The following is a 20,122-nucleotide window of genomic DNA, read 5'->3' as shown; positions in this document are numbered from 1 at the left end:
CTTTCAAAAATAAGTTCTCTTTATTCCAACATTCATCGCAAATTCTGATCTCAAAGCCATAATATGAATCTGCTTTTGCTGAGACTCAACTTCTTGTCCAACTCCTAAGCTATGCAACTAATCCCTTTGGCGACGTATTTCTCTCACCTCGAGAGTGCATCAAACTCCACTTATTCTGGGCCTTCCACTAACTCAGCAACTTCAATTTTGTGTGCTATTTTCGGTCCTACTTGCCAACAATAGAGCAGCAATATCCAAGCATTGCCAAATTGTCTTGTTTGACTAACTTATGCCTCTATTCAATTAACGCTTGGTGATCAACAATTTCACGTCAAAGAACAATTTCGTTGCAGCAGGCGACTATTTCAACCTCGGCAATAGTTTGCCTCATCAATTTCAAATTCGGGTTTGCCTCTCTTGCGAAAATTCAATCTTTCAAAGATCCCCCTTCCCTTTTGCAATGCCAATGGCTCATTTCAATAATCCCTAGTCTGGAGACACCCACTCACACTCTTGCCATTCTCATCGACACAGCTCCTCCTCAACCGATACCCCACCTTGAGATTGATCATCAATCGTATCTGACATCATTAACTATAGAAACTACTGTACTTCGTTGCCCCATTGCCGCCATTGACAAGTCCTATTCGAGCTCTTGATCTCATCGACCGCTACCCTCGATAGAAAATCCAGCATCGTTGTTGTTAGACGGAAGTCGATCCGAGCTTTAGGTTGAGCACGAGCAAGCCAGTAGCAAATAACTCCAATCCAACTTCTCGTTACTAGGACCAACTACGTGATGACATGAAGCTCACAAGGTTGCTGGTGGGGCCCCTGATTATGGCATTGAAGATGGAGGCAATGTAGAGCAAAGGAGGTGTGAGGAAGATGAAGAAAGAAAAAAAAATTAAAGAAAAAATGCTCTTGGACAAAACTGCCCCAAGCTATCAATAAGATTGGAAGTTCGGGTCCTTATTTGAAACTAAATTAGCCACTTCAAGTCCTTATTTGATACAGTGTTTATTTTGGGTCATTTTTTGAGAAAATGAACTCACTTCAGGTTCTTATTTGAGATTTTCCCTTTACTAAATATGGGGATGCTCGTTCCTACTTTTAAAGGAATGGGGATTCATTAGGAAGACCTATGCAATGTCCATTTCATTTTTGTCCTTCTATTCATATAATATGATATTAATTATTAGGATACTAAATGTCGATAATACGTCTATTTATTTTTAATTATTCATAAAATTTCCATTAGAATATAACAATTAGCATTAATTATGATATAGCAATACTATATACTGTACAATATTCCATTTATTATACTAAAATATTTTCTCATCATAATTGATTATTACGTGATATTAAAATAGTATTCTGCAATTACATGGTGAATTTTACTTGTGCTTTTTTTAATACTTTGAAAAATAGAAACCAGAGTAACTTATTGAATCAATTGTGAAGATGGCTATTAGATAAATTTTTATGGATGCTAAACTACATGATGCCTTATTATTCTAGCAATATTCTGTAGTTGTCCTCATTAGTGACTAAAATCCTTTAATTTTAGTTATAAGAGTAAAGGTCTTTGATGGCCAAAATGAGATAACGAAGCTAATAGTGATATTAGTAGTAAAAATGAAATTGGTTGAGTTCGGAAAGTTATTATTGATTTTTTTTCCATGAAAAATCAATGATTCGCAAGCATTTTTCTAAATATAGTTATTTGTATCGATTAGAAAAACTAGTTAATGGAATATATTTCTGTCATCAATAATAATCTTTGCCTAGACATCTTATTGATGATAAAATGTTTCTCTCATTGATTCATTGTTACAAGAAATAGAAGTGAGTATTTTTAGAAGTATTTCAAATTGGCGATATTTCATGAAGCAAACGCATCTAAAAATTAAAGGATTTTATGTATTTTTTCTATGAAGGTTTTTCCTTTCATCACTCTCTCTCCAAAATATATTCTCTTTTTTCTCTCTCTAACTAAAGGGTTTATACTGTTCAAAAAAAAAACTAAAGGGTTTATAATTGTATTAACGCCACGGCAACGGCTTGGGTGCGGGTGACGAAAAGCCGCTAACGAAAAGGGTCGAAAATGTTAACAAAATTCAGGAGCCATCAAGAACTTGAAAATCGAAATCGGCCTGAACAAACCGACCCCGCATTTCTCAGGCACGACGTAGACGATGACAGGGTTCGAAATTTGCAGCGGAAGCAACCAAGCATCTTCTGAACTTTGCAGCTAGAAACGAACAACTTGCTCAAAGTCTAGAGAGGGAGGGAGGGAAAGACAAGGCGGTGATTTCATTCTCGCTCGCTGCTCTGCATCCTTCGCGATTCTCAGCCAAAATGTACTTTCCACTTTGATTCTTGATCGCTCCTTCCTTTTACTTAGGAAGCTATGAACTTACTCATCTAATTTTAAACTTCTCAATTTGATCAATATAATCGTGAACATTTTGACAAATTTTAGTTGGAAATTGACAACCTGAATACTTATCATCTTATATGGCACGATCAATACTGATTTTTTTCTATTTTTTATTAATTATTTTATTTTATTCTTTTTTATTATTATTATTATTAAGGGACCGCTAGGGCTGGGGTTGCGAGACCGAATAGGGAAATAAATGTGTTTCGGATTTTGCATTGCCATAAAATGCCGATCACCTTCTCTAGTTGGTAAGCCAAGCGGATAGCACGGATTTAGGTCATCCCTCCCTGCGACTCAAAAGAAAAACATGCTAATGATGAGGTCAATAGGACGAGCTGATAGGTGGAAAAGTCTAGAGTGAAAAATCCTTCCTTTGTCAACACCTATATTGCTCGATAGGAATCTTCTTCTTGGCATTGTACATCCAAATGATATTACATCTAGACTATTGCATTTATATATATATATATATGTACAATTTCTCATAGAATTGTCTTTCACCTCATATATATTATGTACATTTGCTTATCAAGGACAAAATATAGTAGGTGTTTACCGAAGCTCAGCAAACAAAAAGATGAGTAAAGTAGCCCTGAATTCTTGGAATGGAGTCGGGTAGTGCTTAATTTCTAGAATAGCCGTCATTCATGGACTATGGGGCAAGTACGACTCGTCCATAGATCTTTTCCGAGATAAAATTCATGGTTTGCCCCCCAAAAACTGCAATGTAACCCATATCACAGTTGCACCTTTTAGCATTGTTTTAGCTTCGAAGCCTTGTTCATGCACCCTGTTTTTTTTTTTTTTTTTTTGAGGGGGTTGCTGATTTTGAGTATATGGATCTGTTAGAGCGTCAGGCCATTCTTATTGCACTAGGTAGCCCGCTTGTCGCAGCCGAATAACGGAAAATTACCCAACAAGTCATGGCCAATACAATCTTTATTATTATTTTTAAATTTGCCAATTTAATCCAAAATCAAAGTAGCCCTTTTGGTCAATTTTGGCCGAAAATCATTGAAGTGGCAATTCAGTTAGCATCGCCGTCTTACGTGACACAATCGGTCTGGCGTGGACGAATTTTGGAAAAAAATGTATTGCTTTTCCTACTAAAAATACGACGAAGGAAAAAAATTAAAAGAAAAGAAAAAGAAAAAAATATAATTTTTTCAGAAATCATCCACGTCATTGTCGATCGTACTACGAAAAATAAAGACTTTGACTTGACCACCACGTTAGCATTTTACGGGCAAAATTGACGAAAGTTTATATTGATAATTTGTCATAAAGTTTAGAACTCAATTGACAAAAACATAAAAAAAAAAAAAAAGTTTATAAGTGAATTGACCATTGTACAATATATTTAAGACTTTCTGAATAATTATGCCACTGAATAGCTATGGAGATAAGAGGCTCCTTGAGTGGACCAATGAAATTGCCCCACTTCCGGATGTGCAAGACAGTGATGAGATGTCTCTACTTGGGTGAACATTATTCAAGATTAAACTGTGAAACTCATCTCTTTATATTTTACTATTGTCAAGACGAGTCTACACATGAGAATGTATGGAAGATGATTTGCGGAATATAGGGAACTGAAGTAATTCTACTACATCTAGAATATAACAAGAGTATTATGACATATTATATATATATCACGATCATGAGAAACACGAAGTTCTTGGCTTGATGGCATCTGGAACAACCAACATGTTTTCTTTTCAAGGACGTCCCCGGTAGTCTGCAGCCATGTTTAATATAGAGGGAAATGAAGGAATGAGTCTCACTAGAAGAAACGAAATTAATTCTCGGAAAGTAGATGATGCGAGACTGTCCTTTTTTTACTTTTTCTTTTTCTATTGAGAATGCGAGACTATTTTTTTATATATATATATATAGCTCATTACCACACCCCCTCCTCAGCTTGAGACTCTGTTAGTAATATACTCCAGACAAATATTATTCATGAGATATACATTGGTTTTTTTTTAATTAATTTGAACAGTACAGATAAATTATTGACATAATGACGAAATTACCATGATTCCCCCCCCACATATTTTACGGTAGAAAATCTTATTGACCAAGTTGTGACAATGCTATGCAAATGAGTGTCAGACAGAGCATCAAGGTTTTGCTACTAATTCTTGCTAAAAATAAGAAATTAGGCATATGCACATACTACATTTGTAAAGATGAATTTTATGGAGTATCAATGCTCGTTTGACGCAAAAGTGAAATTGAACATGTTACATGATTATATGACTAGAGAATATCTTATGAATTAAGGCTACAGTACTTTCAAACAAGCGTAATACAATGTATGATGAATGATTCATGTATGTATGAACCATTCTAGAGGCAGACAACGTGATAGATAGGTTCAAGATATGGAGTAAAACGAAGACTCACATGGAGTAGGATTAAGATACGGTTTGTTACGATTAGGATACATTGCACGATTACGATCCTGTGCAGCATACACTCCGGCACGATGAGGATGGCTTCCCACCGCAGGGATGGCTGCATGTGCAGGACAATACAATGAAAATTGTTATGAAATATCATATACTATGTGATGAAAAGGGACAAGATATGGTGTAAAAGGAGGACTCATGATCAAGGAAAAAATTGTCAAAAAAGTTATAAACCTATTGAATTATTGTCAATTTAATCATAAACCTTTCAATTTTATCAATTGAATTCTAAACATTTTCATATTCGGCCAATTATGGCCAGAGTTTGCTGACTTGGACATTATCCATTCTATGCGACTCGACCAGCACTCATGTGAACAATTTTTAAAATATTTTAATATTTTTCGAATTTTTATTTTTTATTTTCTTTTTCCTCTTTTCCTATTTTCTCTTTCCGCGATCACCGTTTGGGTGAGGGTCACGGCCAGCCTTGCCCAGATCTGGGGACGTGGCTTTTAGGATTCAGCTTCCTCTTCGCAACATGAACAAAGGGCAATAAAGTTCAACCAATTCCCATCGAGCAAAGGAAGGTGAGATTTGAGGCGTTAATTTTTGCGAAATTGGGAAGTGAACAAGGGACGCATATTCTGGAGATTCTCGGCCAAGGAACAACAGGGAAAATAGAGAATCAAGTGGTTCAACGCGGCTGAAGAAATCGAATCCAATGGAGACTCGAGGGGAAACCGTAGGTTGGCAGAATAAAAAGAGATTTTTGGAGTCTTCTACGAGGAAAGTTTCAATTAAAAAAAAGGGGGAAGGGAAACAAGGGTTGAAACTCGTGGGAGATGGGCAAAATTTTCTAAAAGGAAAGCAATGACCTGTGGGAATCAATATCTGCCCATGATCATTGCTCATCCTTTTCTAAAATAAATTTCGAGAGTTACCAAGACTCCCACATGTTGAGAGGCCGATTCTTGTGCATCAAAGCCTGGGCAATTGAGTTGGATGTCAGGATATCTGGTGACTTCATGTTGGTTTGTTTCACAGATATGAAGTTTCCTCCATTTTATCTTTGGGTTTGAACCTCTTACAACTTTTCCCCTGCTCCGATTTTTATGCCTCCCAACATCTGGTAGTGGAGGAACAAGTCCAGGAAGGTTAGTGCATGAATAGAAGTTTTGCGCATAATGAGTCTGCACATAATAAATCTCACATCTCTTCTCAGGTAAATACATAAAGCTTCCAATTTTATATCCCCAAATCCCCTCAAAATAAAATTTAACCAAGAAAAAAAAAGGACAACTAATTTGTATAACTCGACAAACAATTGCTACCGTAAATTATGTTTATTAATCTTTTAGAAAATGAGTAAACCTAATAATAACAACAAACATACAATCTACGAAATTGAGAGATCATAGATATTATAGTAAGTTTGACCACTTATAACTTTACGGCTTATTTACAATTATAGTGATATTAACTAAACAAATCCGATAAAATACTTGATCGTTAAATGTCCTCAACAATTAAATTATTTAAAATATCAAAAGGTTAAATGATATTTATTGTTTTTAACTAAATACTTGATAGTTATTAATTCAAATATACTTGGTATTTATTTAAGAAAAAATTCCAAACATAAATCTGAAGTACCTTCATTTTCTCGCCTAGATTTTGTGAGGACCGGACTTGCCTAAGGCTAGCGAGGCGACCCTCTCCCAAATCTAGAGAGGGCTAGCCTCACTTGTAGCTTTCGAGGGTGGCCTCATCGAGGCAAGGCCATCCCTCGCCAACTATTAGTGAGGGTGGCCTTAGCTAGGATGAGGTGAGGCAAGCTTGCCCAACCCTCTTTAGGCATCGTCGATGGCCAAGACAAAGAGAAAATCACGAAAAAAAAAAAAAAGGGTCAAATAAGATAAAAGGACAAAAATACCTTTAACCCACTGGAAAGTTGTCCTTATTTGAAACAAATTCCACTTCAAATCTTTATTTAAAAAAATAAGAATACTTTAGACCTTTACTTGGAACAATATCCATTTCCAGACCCTTTCTTGAAAATTGAATACATTTCATACCCTTATTTGGAATTTTTCCTTTATTGAATTGAACACGGGTCTATTAATGAATTGAAAATTTAATTTGCAGAAATCACATTCCGTTCCATCCTGGTAACAATTAAGAATCCCTCCTTCCTCTACAAGAACTTCCTAAGGCCTACCTCATAGCATCCAAATTGAAAGAGATAAATTGAACATAAATGAATCACCCTTCCTCTCTCCATTTCGAACTATTTGTCTATAATTACCAAACAAAGAAATTGAAAACCTTTTCCATTCCATTCCTTTCCATCATGCCGAACTCAACGTAAATCAACGTCACATCATCCCAATCGGGTCCATTCCATTCCTTTGTCATTATGTTCATTCATTTTGAGGGACTCAGAGGATATAACAGGATGAAATGGAGCTGTCGGTCCACTTTTGGATAAATCACCTTCTCGTCATTTGTCTAAGATGGATGAACTCATTTCCGAAGACCTGGTCACGCTAATATGTGAAGTTAATCGGGAACAGTATGATACCTAATACTCAAAAGTGATTAGGGGGACCCCGTCCTCCCTCGAGATGAGTAGATGAACTGTGAGATGATTTTTTCAGCAGAGAAATTTAGAGAATTGGGCCTTAAACAGACCGAAAGGATACAGACCTTAGTATTGTCTTCTGCGTGGGAGTGAAGCAGCTTCCTGAGAAGGAAATTATGTTACGAATAACAAAAGACTAGCACTAGAGTGCCTAAAAGATGAAAAGGTGCGCTAGCCTGCGCTTATGCGATAACAATTCGATTTCCCTTCCCAATCTGAGCACAACCCGTCATATATCCAATTGAAGAGTTGCTTTCAATGACAATTGTTGGCACATCTAAAAGTTGTGACTCAGATGGACTACCTCCGGAAGGAATTAGGTGTTCCGGATGGCGAAGTCTCCCTCAGTTTGCCTTTCGTATTCATGCCTCTGGTTAAACTCAGTCACAGAAACAAGACGACTTCTCCCTCAGTATGCCTTCCGTATTCACACCTCTGGTTAAACTCAATCACAGCAACAAGACGACTATCTCTCTTAAAATCAATAACCATCCTCTGCAAAAGTCCCGCTGGTCACTCTCTGTGGCCTCGTTGTAGTAATGTCGAGGACGCCTCAGCATGAGAGGTAAAATTACTTAAAATCTCTATGCACATCATTCTCCTTATTACACTCTGTAGAAGGCAAGCAAAAAGCAATCCCTACGTGCATGTTTCTCTGGATTCAAACCAAAGGCAAACTGCCCAAAAATCAATAATCAGATGGATATTCTTGACTGATTGATCTTTTCCCCTCATGCTGATGGGATCTCTCACGATGTTTGTGACGCTTATAAGAGCGTTCTTTCTCATCTCGAGACCTGCTTTTGTGATGGCGCTCCTCTCTATCAGACGAGTCTCTCTCTTTATGATCCTCTCTCTCCGATGAACTTCTTCTGCTCCTTTTCTTGATACGTCCATCATCATCAATGGAGCTCCGTTTGCGAGAGCGCTCTTCCCCATCCAAAGAGCTTCTTACAGTTTCTTCCTTCTCCACAGAGCTTCTGTAATGGTGCTTCTCTTCTAATTCCAGCGAGCTCTTCCTATTGGAAAACTCCTGATCCTGATGGCGCCTCTTGTCATGGCGATGTTCTTCCTTGGGAACTTTTGTCGTAAGAGTGATCTAATGTATCACCAGGGCTCCTCCCATGCACGCGATCTTCCCTGTCCTCGGAGTTTCCTCTGTGAGTATGCTCTTCTCTGTTGCTAGAGCTTCTGTGAGATCCTTCTTCCTTATCTAACAAACCCTGTCCTCTTCTAGGGGGTGATGGAACCTGAAAAAGATACAAGATCATGACATTCTGCTATACAAGCTTCATAATAAATGTCACGACTCATGAAAAACTCAAAAAGGCTACTGCTCAGATACTCTTCTTGCAAATTTCCTAAAGGAGAATGAACTCAACATGAGGCAGTGCAAATTGCCATAGAATTATCACAGGAAAGTCAAAAGGGGAAAAGAAGGTCCAGCCCATTCACCAAAAGTGCGTAAACTTTGTCTCCAAGGCCAGTCACTCCGCGGAACTTAACATACCCAAATACATCCATCAAGGTGCAATGAAATACAGAAAGCTAATTATAGCCTCCTCCCCTAATGAAGTTCGAAATGTTATGCAACCCAATCACCAAACGGGCATAACTTAGTCTCCAAGGCCAGTCGCTCCACAGGACTTAGCAAACCCAAATTCATCCAGTAAGGTGCACTGAAGTACAGAAAGCTAATTATAGCTTCCTCCCTAATGAATTTGGAAACATTATGCCCGTTGAGGGGCAAAAGGCAAACAATAGCATGGAAAACTATACCAAGGAAAAGTATTACTAGTTCCATTTCTAATAGTACGTTCAAGTAAAGAATTTCAGTAAAACCTTAGTATAGAAGAAAGTAAAGCTAAGAGTTAAAGTTTCCACATGCCTTTATCCCAAATAAAGCCACGAAAAAGTGGATTAACTTCAAAACTGAAAAATTCCCGCTGGGTAACCTCCCACCAAATCTACACCAACCTCGGGAATGCCACTTAACCTTCCTGCTCATCCATGCCCACAAATTAAGTCCTCAAGGGTGATGGTTTCCACAAATGCCAGAAGAGTGTCTTAGAAGGGGAGGGGAACAAGGATCTAGGCAGATCTATAAAAAGGCTGATTAGGCCAAGCTTACTTATGGAAATAAGGTGAAAAGGAATTCTCAACAGTGGAATTATATTTTCATGAGTAAAAAGGCGAGCACCCTTTTCATGGAAAATCCCTTCTTGTACAACAAGAATATCAAACATTTGAGCAGTGGATATTGGATGATGGAATGAATAAGGAAGTGAGCTCAATTAGTGAGGGCTAGTACCTCCATCGACGCCATCGTTCATTTAGCTGGTCCAGGTCTTAGTTTTGAATTATAGTCAGACTTAACCTAAGAAATATCACGACACTCTGGTATAGAAGTTTAATGGTAAATGAAATTTCATAACTAACTCAGGAGGGCTAAAACATGCATTTCGATGGAGCTATATGCAGCATTTAGATACAACAGAGACAATACCTCAAAGCGAGACAAGGGACGTTCCTCTGGAGGAGGTGGAATGCCCAGCCTCTTCAAGTCATCCAATGGGATTGGGCGACTGATCATATAATGACAACATAGAAAGAGTTAGTATCATCAAATGTGGCCCAGCTTCATCTTTGCAACAGAATACTAGGATTTTTGAAGTGTCCAAAAGGATCACAACTACTCCTTCAAATTTCGGTTGGTGAAAATGTGTGATTTTCTAGTAGCTTTTCTTAATTTTTTATTGGTTACACATTTCTTCTAGTCTTTTCACTAAGAACATTGCAGTAGTTTTTCAACAAAACATGGCATCAGTGTTTCATAACCAACATACATCAAGTTCACATCCTATTGACATTAATCTTCAACGTAAATAAAATGGCGACTAAAAGCAGCAAACACATGAAGAAGCTCTCAAATGAGTTCTCTATACAGATTTTTATCTTAATTTTGCATGTCTTCCAATCTCCTTCGTTCTGAATCCAAATGCACTCATAGTTAGATCTCTAGGTTGACTTACAAAATGTATCTAGCTATTAGATATGATGAGAAAGGCACCCAAAAAGCTCTTAAGAAGGTGCATGGCAAAGCGTCAACGATGAGTCAACAATAAAAGCCTCATCAGCAGCATGTCATGGACTATCTCAAAGACATGAGGACCAATTCAGAAGAATTAACATTAGGCTTCTACCCAGTATCAAGCACAATGTCATGCCTAGAACAGAGTAAAAGTACCTTATATGCACGTCTCATTTCTCTTTCAGTTTCATATTCAACAAAAGCATAACCTCTTGAGGCACCAGTCACTGCAAACAGGTACCCACGGAGTAAGAAATTTGTAGAGCCAATACCTTGAATTGAAAAGGAGGCACAAACAACTATGCCATCCAAAATGCAATCGGCTCATATGCACATGATAAAGAATATGATAAAACCAGTGATCCTTACTAGCTTCAAATTGGCTATCGGTAATGTTAAAAAGTTATATACACTCCTGCCACTAAAACATCTCCACAAAAATTAGGGTATCAAAAAACTAAGCATATAATAAGTTAGAGATCGAGAATTGCTGCTCTGTCAAAACAGTGAATAAAGTGCAAGCTACCAAGATTTGTTTCATATTAAGTGAAGTTTGAATTACTATTAACCGGAAGCACTTATCATGATCTCTCGACGAACTGAAAATCATAGAAATTACAAGAGCTAATAAGATGGTTACCAATGTGCCTGACCAAGCGCAAGTTTTTCACATGACCATACTTGCTCATAGCCTGCACAAGGGAACTCATACTGTCGGTCAAAAAAGCCTAAATCAATCGAAAGACTGTTAGAAAAAGCGGTAATTGAAGGCAAAATGCTCCATCTAGCAGTCGGAACCGCCAAAAATACGTTTTTTAAACACCAAAACTGCCATATTTCGGCAAGCATTTCCATTCCCATCCTCGAAAACAAAACAAAGTTCCATCTCCCAACACTCCCCTCATAAATCACGAGAACGACGCCAAAGTTGCATCATTTAGTTATCTCCCAAGTACTTCCCCCAAGCAGGCAGGCAGCCATTGTCACCTCAAACGAACTCCACAACTAAAACACCCACAAAAAAAGGAAAAAACTCTTCCTCAAAAAGAGAGAGAAGAGAGAAATGGGAGTGAAAGAAAACCTCAAAATCAAGACAAAGGCCAGACCTTGCGGAGAGTGTCCTCGGAGGTGAAGTGGAAGAGGCGCCCGACGAAGAGGGTGCAGTACGGGTCGCCTACGGCCTTGGGATCGCCAAACGGGTCATCTGGGGGGGAATCGAAAACGGAGCCAGAAACCCAGGAAGTAAAGCAAAGAAAAAGGGAAAGAGAAGAGGGAGGAGGGAGGGGGGATATTACAGAGGGCGGCGGAGGAGCAGAGGTGGGCGCGGTAGACGGCGTTGTCATGGGGGAGGACGTCGGTGCCGTCGATGCTGCCCGCCTGGATCGGGTGGTACGACTCCGCGTAGAACACCGAGTTCAGCCTGCTGCTGCTGTTCCTGCTCATCTCCCTCCCTCTCTCTCTACTTTCTCTCTCTAGGAACAGAGTCTCCGAGGAAGACGAAAGCGCAGCAAAAACAGAGGAAGATGGGAGGATGCTTTCTCTTGACGAAGAAGAAGTTCACAAACAGCACTAGAAATTTAATTCCATCACGTGCTAAATCTTAATTTTCTGTATAGAAAAAAAAAAAAGGATAACGAAGTCCTGAAACTTTTTAATTTTTAAATTTTTAAAAAATATAATTTCTTTTTTGGTCGAATAAAAAATACATTTAACTTCTAAAACTTGTTACAAAAGTATAAGGAGTTTATAAAACTTATTGAATCGATTGTAAAGATACGTCTATTTATGGTGAATTTTACTTGTGCTTTTTAATACTTTGAAAAATAGAAACCAGAGTAACTTATTGAATTGATCGTAAAGATGGCTATTAGATAAATTTTAAAGGATGCTAAACTACATAATGCCTTATTAATCTAGCAATATTCTCTAATTGTCCTCATTAGTGACTAAAATCCTTTAATTTTAGTTATAAGAGTAAAGGTCTTTTATGGCCAAAATGAGATAACGGAGCTAACAGTGATATTAGTAATAAAAACGAAAGAGGTTGAGTTCCGAAAGTTATTATTGATTTTTTTCCATGAAAAATCAATGATTCACAAACATTTTTCTAAATACAGTTATTTGTATTGATTAGAAAAACTAGTTAATAGAATATATTTTCTCATCAATAATAATCTTTGCCTAAATATGTTATTGATGATAAAATGTTTCTCTCATTAATTCATTGTTACAAGTAATAGAAGTGAGTATATTTAGAAGTATTTCAAATTGGCGATATTTCATGAAGCAAACGCATCTAAAAAATTAAAGGATTTTATGTATTTTTTCAATGAGGGTTTTTCCTTTCATCACTCTCTCTCTCTCCAAAATATATTCTCTTTTTTTCTCTCTCTAGCTAAAGGGTTTATAATTGTATGATGCCATATAATTGTATTGATGCCACGTCAACGGCTTGGGTGCGGGTGACGAAAAGCCGCTAACGGAAAGTGTCCAAAATGTTAACAAAATTCAGGAGCCATAAAGAACTTGAAAATCGAAATCGGCCTGACCAAACTGACCCCCGCATTTCTCAGGCACGATGTGGACGATGACAGGGTTCGAAATTCGGCAGCAGAAGCCACCGAGCATCTTTTGAACTCTGCAGCTAGAAACGAACAACTTGCTCAAAGTCTAGAGAGGGAGAGAGGGAGGGAGACAATGCGGTGATTTCATTCTCGCTCGTCGTGCCGAATCCTTTGCGGTTCTCAACCAAATTATATTTCTGACTTTGATTCTTGATCGCTCCTTCCTTTTGCTTAGGGAAGTTATGAACTTACTCGTTTTATTCTAAACTTCTCAATTTAGTCAATATAGTCGTAAACTTTTTGACAATTTGTCTGTTAACCTATTCTGTTAATTTTAGTTGGAAATTGATAGCCTAATGCTTATCATCTTATATTTTCATTTTTTTTATTATTAAGGGCCCGCCAGGGCTGGGGTTGTGAGACCGAATAAGGGAATAAATGTGTATTTCGGATTTTGCATTGCCATAAAATGCCAATCACCTTTTCTAGTTGGTAAGCCAAGCGGATAGCGCAGATTTTGGTCATCCCTCCCTGTGACTCAATAGAAATACATACTAATGATGAGGGCAATAGGGCGAGCTGATAGGTGGAAAAGTCCAGAGTGAAAAATCCTTTCTTTGTCAGCACCCGTATTGCTCGACATGGATCTTCTTTGCATTGTACATCCAAATGATATAACATCTAGAATAATGCCTTTATATGTTTTTGTACAATTTCTCATAGAAATCTCTATCACCTCATATATATCATGTGCATTTGCTTATGAAGAATAAAATATAGTATGTGTTTACCGAAGCTCAGCAAACAAAAAGTTGAGTAAAGTATCCCTGAATTCTTAGAATGGACTCGGGTAGTGCTTAATTTCTAGAGTAGCCGTCATTCATGGACCATGGGGGCAATTACGACTTGTCAATAGGTCTTTTTCAAGCTAAAATTCATGGTTTGCCTCCAACAACTGCAATGTAACCCTTATCACAGTTGCACCTATTAGCATTGTTATAGCTTCACAGTCTTGTTCATGCACTCCTTTCTTTTTTTCTTTTTCTTTTTTTCTTTTTTCTTTTTTTTTTTTGGGGGTGGGTGCTGCTAATTTTGAGTATACATTTCTCTTAGAAAGTCAAGCCATTCTTATTACACTAGGCAGCCCGCTTGTCACGACTGAATAATGGAAAATTGCCCAGCAAGTCGTAAACCTATCATATGGTAGTTAGTACAATCTTGATTTTTTTTTAAATTTTGCCAATTTAATCCAAGACCAAAGTAGCCCTTTTGGTCAATTTTGACCTAAAATCATTGAAATGGCAGTTCAGTTAGCGTCACCATCTAATGTGGCATGACCGCCATTGGCGTGGACGAATTTTGGAAAAAAAAATATTTTTTCCTACCAATAATATGATGAAGGAAAAAAATTAAAAGAAAAGAAAAAGGAAAAATATAATTTTTTTCAAAATGCATCCACGTCATCGTCGATCATACTACGCAAAATAGCGACATTGACTTGACCACCATGTTAGCATTTTACTGGCAAAATTGATGAAAGTCTATATTAGCAAATTGTCATAAAATTTAGAATCAATTGAAAAAATAAACTATAAAAAAGTTTATAAGAGAATTGACCATCGTACAATATATTTAAGACTTTTTGAACAATTATGCCACCGAATAGCTATCGAGATAAGAGGCTCCTTGAGTGGACCAATGAAATTGCCCCACTTCCTGATGTGCAAGACAGTGATGAGATGTCTTTGTTGTCCAAGATTAAACTGTGAAACTCATCTCTTTATATTTTACTATTGTCAAGACGAGTCTACACATGAGAATGTATGGAAGATGATTTGCGGAATACAGAGAACTGACGTAATTCTACTACATCTAGAACATACCAAGAGTATTATGACATATTACATATATATCACGATCATGAGAAACACGAAGTTCTTGGCTTGATGGCATTCGGAACAACCGACATGTTTTCTTTTCAAGGATGTCCCCGGTGTTCTGCAGCCATGTTTAATATAGAGAGAAATGAAGGAATGAGTCTCACTAGAAGAAACGAAATTAATTCTCAGAAAGTAGATGATGGGAGACTGTCCTTTTTTTACTTTTTCTTTTTCTTTTTCTATTGAGAATGCAAGACTATATATTTTTTTTATAGCTCATTACCACGCCCCCTCCTTAGTTTGAGACTCTGTTAGTAATATACTCCAGACAAATATTATTCATGGGATATACATTGGTTTTTTTAATTAATTTGAATAGTACAGAGAAATTATTGACATAATGACGAAATTACCATGATCCCCCCCACATATTTTACTGTAAAAAACCTTATTGACCAAGTTGTGACAATGCTATGCAAATAAGTGTCCGTACAGAGCATTCCGTACAGAGCATTGAGGTTTTGTTACTAATTCTTGCTATAAATAAGAAATTAGGCATATGCACATACTACATTTGTGGAGATGAAATTTCATAGAGTATCATTAATCGTTTGGTGCACATGTGAAATTGGACATGTCACATGATTATATGACTAGAGAATATATGATAAATTGAGATTGAAGTGCTTTCAAGCGAGTGTAATAAGATGTATGATGAATGATGCACGGATGAATAAACCCTTCTAGAGGCAGCCAATGTGATGGAAAGATTCGAGATATGGAATAATAAGAGGACTCACTCCAACCTCCACCACCAGGAGAATGGCTTCCCCACACACGGCTTGCACAATCTGCATGTGCGAGACAATATTCTATGAAAATCGTTATGAAAGATCAAATATTATGTGATGAAAAGGGTCGAGATATGGAGTAAAAAGAGGACTCACGATCATGGAGAAAATTGTTGAAAAAGTTATAAACCCATTACACTTTTATCAATTTAGTTATAAACTTTTTAATTTTATTAATTGAGTCATCGACATTTTAACCTTTTATCAATTGAGAATTCATTGACATGAATACCAGCCGTCCTACGTGGATAGCACGATAGAGCTCAATCAGGGTTGACCATGGATAATTTTTTCAATATTTTAATATTTTTCTAATTTTTATCATTTTTTTTTTCTTTTGTCTCTCTTTTCGCAATATTGGGTGAGGGTGACGGCCAGCGTCGCCAGATCTGGGCACGTGGCGTTTCGGCTTGGGCTTCCTCTTCGCTCCTCAGCTCGCCATTCCGAATTTGGTAGGTAAACGAAATAAGGCAAGAAAGTTCAACCAATTCCCATCAAGGAAAGTGTGATTTTCGAGCATAGGAAGGTGAGATTTGAGGCGCTAATTTTTGTAAAATTGGGAAGGAACGAGGGCCGCATATTCTGGAGATTCTCGGCGAAGGAACAACTAGGAAAGAATCGAGTGGTTAAACGCGTCTGAAGAAATCAATTAAATGGAGGGGTCGAGGGGGAAACCGTGATTAGTGAGGTTGGCAGAATGAAAGAGATTTTCGGAGTCTTCTACGAGGGAAGTTTCAATGAAAAAAAGGGGAAGGGAAACAAGGGTTGAAACTCGTGGGAGATGGGCAAACTTTTCTCAAAGGAAAGCAATGACTTGTGGGAAACATATCTGCCCATGATCATTGCTCATCCTTTTCTAAAACAAATTTCGATCGAACCGAAGAAAACAAACGAAGAAGAGAAAGAGGTGGTGAAACAGTTCACCACATCGACCAAAGCGAGGGTGTTAAAAAGCGGCGATTGAAACGATCTCTCCTCCGCACGTCACTACACTCCCATTAAGTAGAGGATAGCTCATGTCGCAAAGAGGAAACTTGAAAAGCCATGCACCCAGACCTGGACGAGGCTGGTCGCAATCCTCACCCAGTAGGCCATTGCCAGCCACAATATCGAAAAAAAAAAAAAGAAAAAGAAGAAGATAAAGAGAAAAATAATTAATTAAAAACCTGAAAACATTAAAATATTATCAACGTCAATGTCGGTCATGCCACGTAAGACGATTAACATCTATGTCGGCAAATTCCAGCCAAAATTGACTGGATTCAATTAACAAAAAATGAAAAAATTTAAGACTCAATTAGCAGAGTAACAATAGGTTTAGGACTTGTTGGACAATTTTCCCCATAATCTAGAAGATCCAAATCTGTAGGCGAGAAGAAACTCAATGGAAATCGTTATGAAAGATCAAACACTGCCCAAAATTATTAAATGATTTATGCAGTAAAATATCTGCCCAGAATTATTAAATGATCCATGCAGCAAAATATCCTAGCAACTTAAATAAAAACACCACGATGCATACAACTTGCTGCACGTTCTCGTGTCATGCCTTGGGAAATCCATGTCCCCCTCCATTGTCGAAAGCCCAAAGCACCAAAAAGTAAAATTCACTCACCTCCCGGAAGGAAAAAGGAGATTATAATCAAGAGCAAGCAAAAAATCGTGATCAATAACTAATAAAGGAGAAATGATGTAAATGATCTCTGAACTTTATAATGCAATGCACAACTTCATCCATGAATTATTCAACTTCATCCCGAACTTTAGTTCAATATTCAATGAAACAAAATTGTCCAAGCGATCATAAGTAAAACAGCAAGATTTATAAAATTTCCTCTATGTTCTCGTGTCATGCTGTGTCAGCTACAGTTTCATGGAATCGTGATCCTCAATTTACGTGTTCCTCCATTATTAGAAGCTTGGAGCACCAAAAATATAAATATCACTTACCGCCATACGCTCCTGGAAGGAACAGGGAGGCTATAACCAAGAGCAAGCAGAAAATGGCGGTGATAAGAGAAGATGATGATGTTGATGAAGGGAAGTGCATTTTTGCTATCTGTGTGTGGATGTGTAAGTGTGTGGGTGGATGGGTGGGTATTTATAATCCCCGACCTGTACATAAAACAAATTAATCAGTTGCATGATCTACACTGAGTAAACGGAGGGAGAGAAAAACTTGAGAAGTCTAATCCAAGGAAGGAGGCCTAAAAGTCTTCCATCTTTGGATTTTGTACACTAGCAAACGAAGAGTAAGAAAAAACTCAAGAAGTCTAATCAAGGAAGGGAACTTATTATGTTCAAACTCCGCATGGCCTTTGGAATCTTATCTAGTCTCTTTTTGTGTGCATTGTATCATCCACATGAAGAGAGCGTGCAATGTGGTGGGTTGAAATCAGCCATAGAGGTACCTGACCTTGGTAAGCCTCAACTCATAGGCGCACGATTGTCCAAAATTGCATTCATGCTACGAATAATAATCTAAAATTGTTCTCATTTGAGTCATCAATCATGTGGTTTTCATACTAGTTTAGAGTCATTTTATTCCGGTCATAACTTTTAATAGACTCGAAACTTCTGCAGAAAAGGATAAAAATTTCTAGCAAAGATCATGAATTGGCAAAGGGTAAGCGTAACTTTTGATTGAATGATAAATTCTAGCAATATGTGAAGAGAGCTAAGCAAGACTTGAGGCTTGAGAGCAAGGTTAAATGGCAGCCAATTGTTCAATTATGTTTATGTCAATGTTACGAAATATAGCAAATATCACGAAGGGAAATCATATCAAGTTCTTGTGAGGTCTCAAAGTTGCTGAAGACGAAGATATAAATAATAAAAATGCAAGAGGTTAAAGAAAAAACTCTCAAAGAAGATTCTAATTGGAAAAAACTAGCAAGATCATGAACTATCTATACCTTTGAATGTTCCACATTGAGTCATTCAAGGGTAAGAAAAACTTAAGAAGTCTACTCAAGGAAGGAGACTTGAAAGTCCCCCATCTTTGGATTTTCTACATTGAGTAAACGAAGAGTAAGAAAAAACTCAAGAAGTCTAATGGCCATATACCTTTTCAGTTCTTATTCGGTCTCTTTGCACGCATCATATCATCCACATGAAGAGACCGTGCAATGTGGTGGTTGAAAACAAGCGTGGAGGTACCTAACCTTGGTAAACCTCTAATTCATAAAAGGGTGATTGTCCAAAAGCGCCCTCACACTACGAATTGTAGTCTAAAATGGTCCTCATTTGAAATGTCAATCATGTGGTTCGGAGTCATTTTATTCCGGTCCACAACTTTTAGTGGACTCAAAACTTCTACAAATAAGGATAAAAGCTCCTAAGTTTGGACGGCAAGTGATTATGGTCATAGGATCTATAGTGGCAAAGTGGATCAGAGAGGGGGAGAGGGGGAGAGAGAAAGACTTCAAAAAAAAAGAGTTCCTAACATGATCAATCTGCACATGTTAAAAAGATCATAAATGGATGGAGCGAGCTCAACTTGTTGACTAACAAAGAGTAGAACGTAAATTGTGAATTAATGACAAATTCTAGCGGTATGTGAAGACTAGAAAACAAGCTAACATGAGGCTTGAGAGCAAGGTTTCATGGTGTTGAGAAAACCCTATTATGTTTTTAAGTTTGACAAAACTATTCATAAATTATATCAATCTTGATAATTGCAAAAGTTACTTGTATTTCAAGTTACGCTCTCGCTGAAAAAGAATGTTGATATGATCAATGAAAAGATCCTAATTGACTTAAAGAACCTATGTGGAGCACATATAATCTTGGATATGCCAAGGTGTATAGTTTACAAGATTTACATCACTATCATAATCGAAGTGTCTCTCAATGCAGTCATCGTGAGTACTGAACTATCGAAGTCGCTGACAGAGGACCGAGCAATCATCGCATGAAAGTCTTTATCTTTCAATGTTCTATATTGAGTAAATGAAGGGCAAGAAAAAACTGTAAAAGTCTACTCAAAAAAGGAGACTTGGAAGTCTTCCATCTTTGGATTTTTGAAGGAAGACTTTGAAATTCCAATCGAGAGTTACTGAGACTCGGAAGTCTTCCATCTTTGGATTTTTGAAGGAAGACTATGAAATTCCAACTCAAAGTTATTGAGACTTGGAAGTCTTCCATCTTTGGATTTTTAACAGAAGACTTTGAAATTCCAACCGAGAGTTACCGAGACTCCCACATGTTGAGAGGCCAGTTCTTGTGCA

The 20,122-nt window shown here is 37.5% G+C and overlaps 1 protein-coding gene and 1 long non-coding RNA gene across 2 annotated transcripts; both read right to left on the bottom strand.

Annotated features, from left to right (window-relative positions):
- Positions 1–7,464: 7,464 nt before the first annotated feature.
- LOC104456264 (U11/U12 small nuclear ribonucleoprotein 35 kDa protein) lies at positions 7,465–12,148 on the bottom strand. Its single transcript, XM_039300803.1, has 6 exons — positions 11,894–12,148; positions 11,705–11,802; positions 11,239–11,290; positions 10,755–10,825; positions 10,014–10,092; positions 7,465–8,757 (listed from the first exon to the last, which is right to left on the bottom strand). The coding sequence occupies exons 1-5, from the start codon at positions 12,039–12,041 to the stop codon at positions 10,072–10,074; spliced, it is 390 nt and encodes a 129-aa protein (XP_039156737.1). The 5' UTR covers positions 12,042–12,148; the 3' UTR covers positions 7,465–8,757; positions 10,014–10,071.
- A 2,772-nt stretch (positions 12,149–14,920) lies between these two features.
- On the bottom strand, positions 14,921–17,998 carry LOC108957285. Its single transcript, XR_005545889.1, has 3 exons — positions 17,844–17,998; positions 15,843–15,893; positions 14,921–15,160 (listed from the first exon to the last, which is right to left on the bottom strand). It is a non-coding gene; the product is annotated as an uncharacterized LOC108957285 (long non-coding RNA).
- Positions 17,999–20,122: the final 2,124 nt, after the last annotated feature.

This window comes from Eucalyptus grandis, chromosome 8, assembly GCF_016545825.1.
Source record: "Eucalyptus grandis isolate ANBG69807.140 chromosome 8, ASM1654582v1, whole genome shotgun sequence".
In the NCBI taxonomy this organism is placed as follows: Eukaryota; Viridiplantae; Streptophyta; class Magnoliopsida; order Myrtales; family Myrtaceae; genus Eucalyptus; species Eucalyptus grandis.
This window is presented reverse-complemented; position numbering and strand designations above follow the sequence as displayed.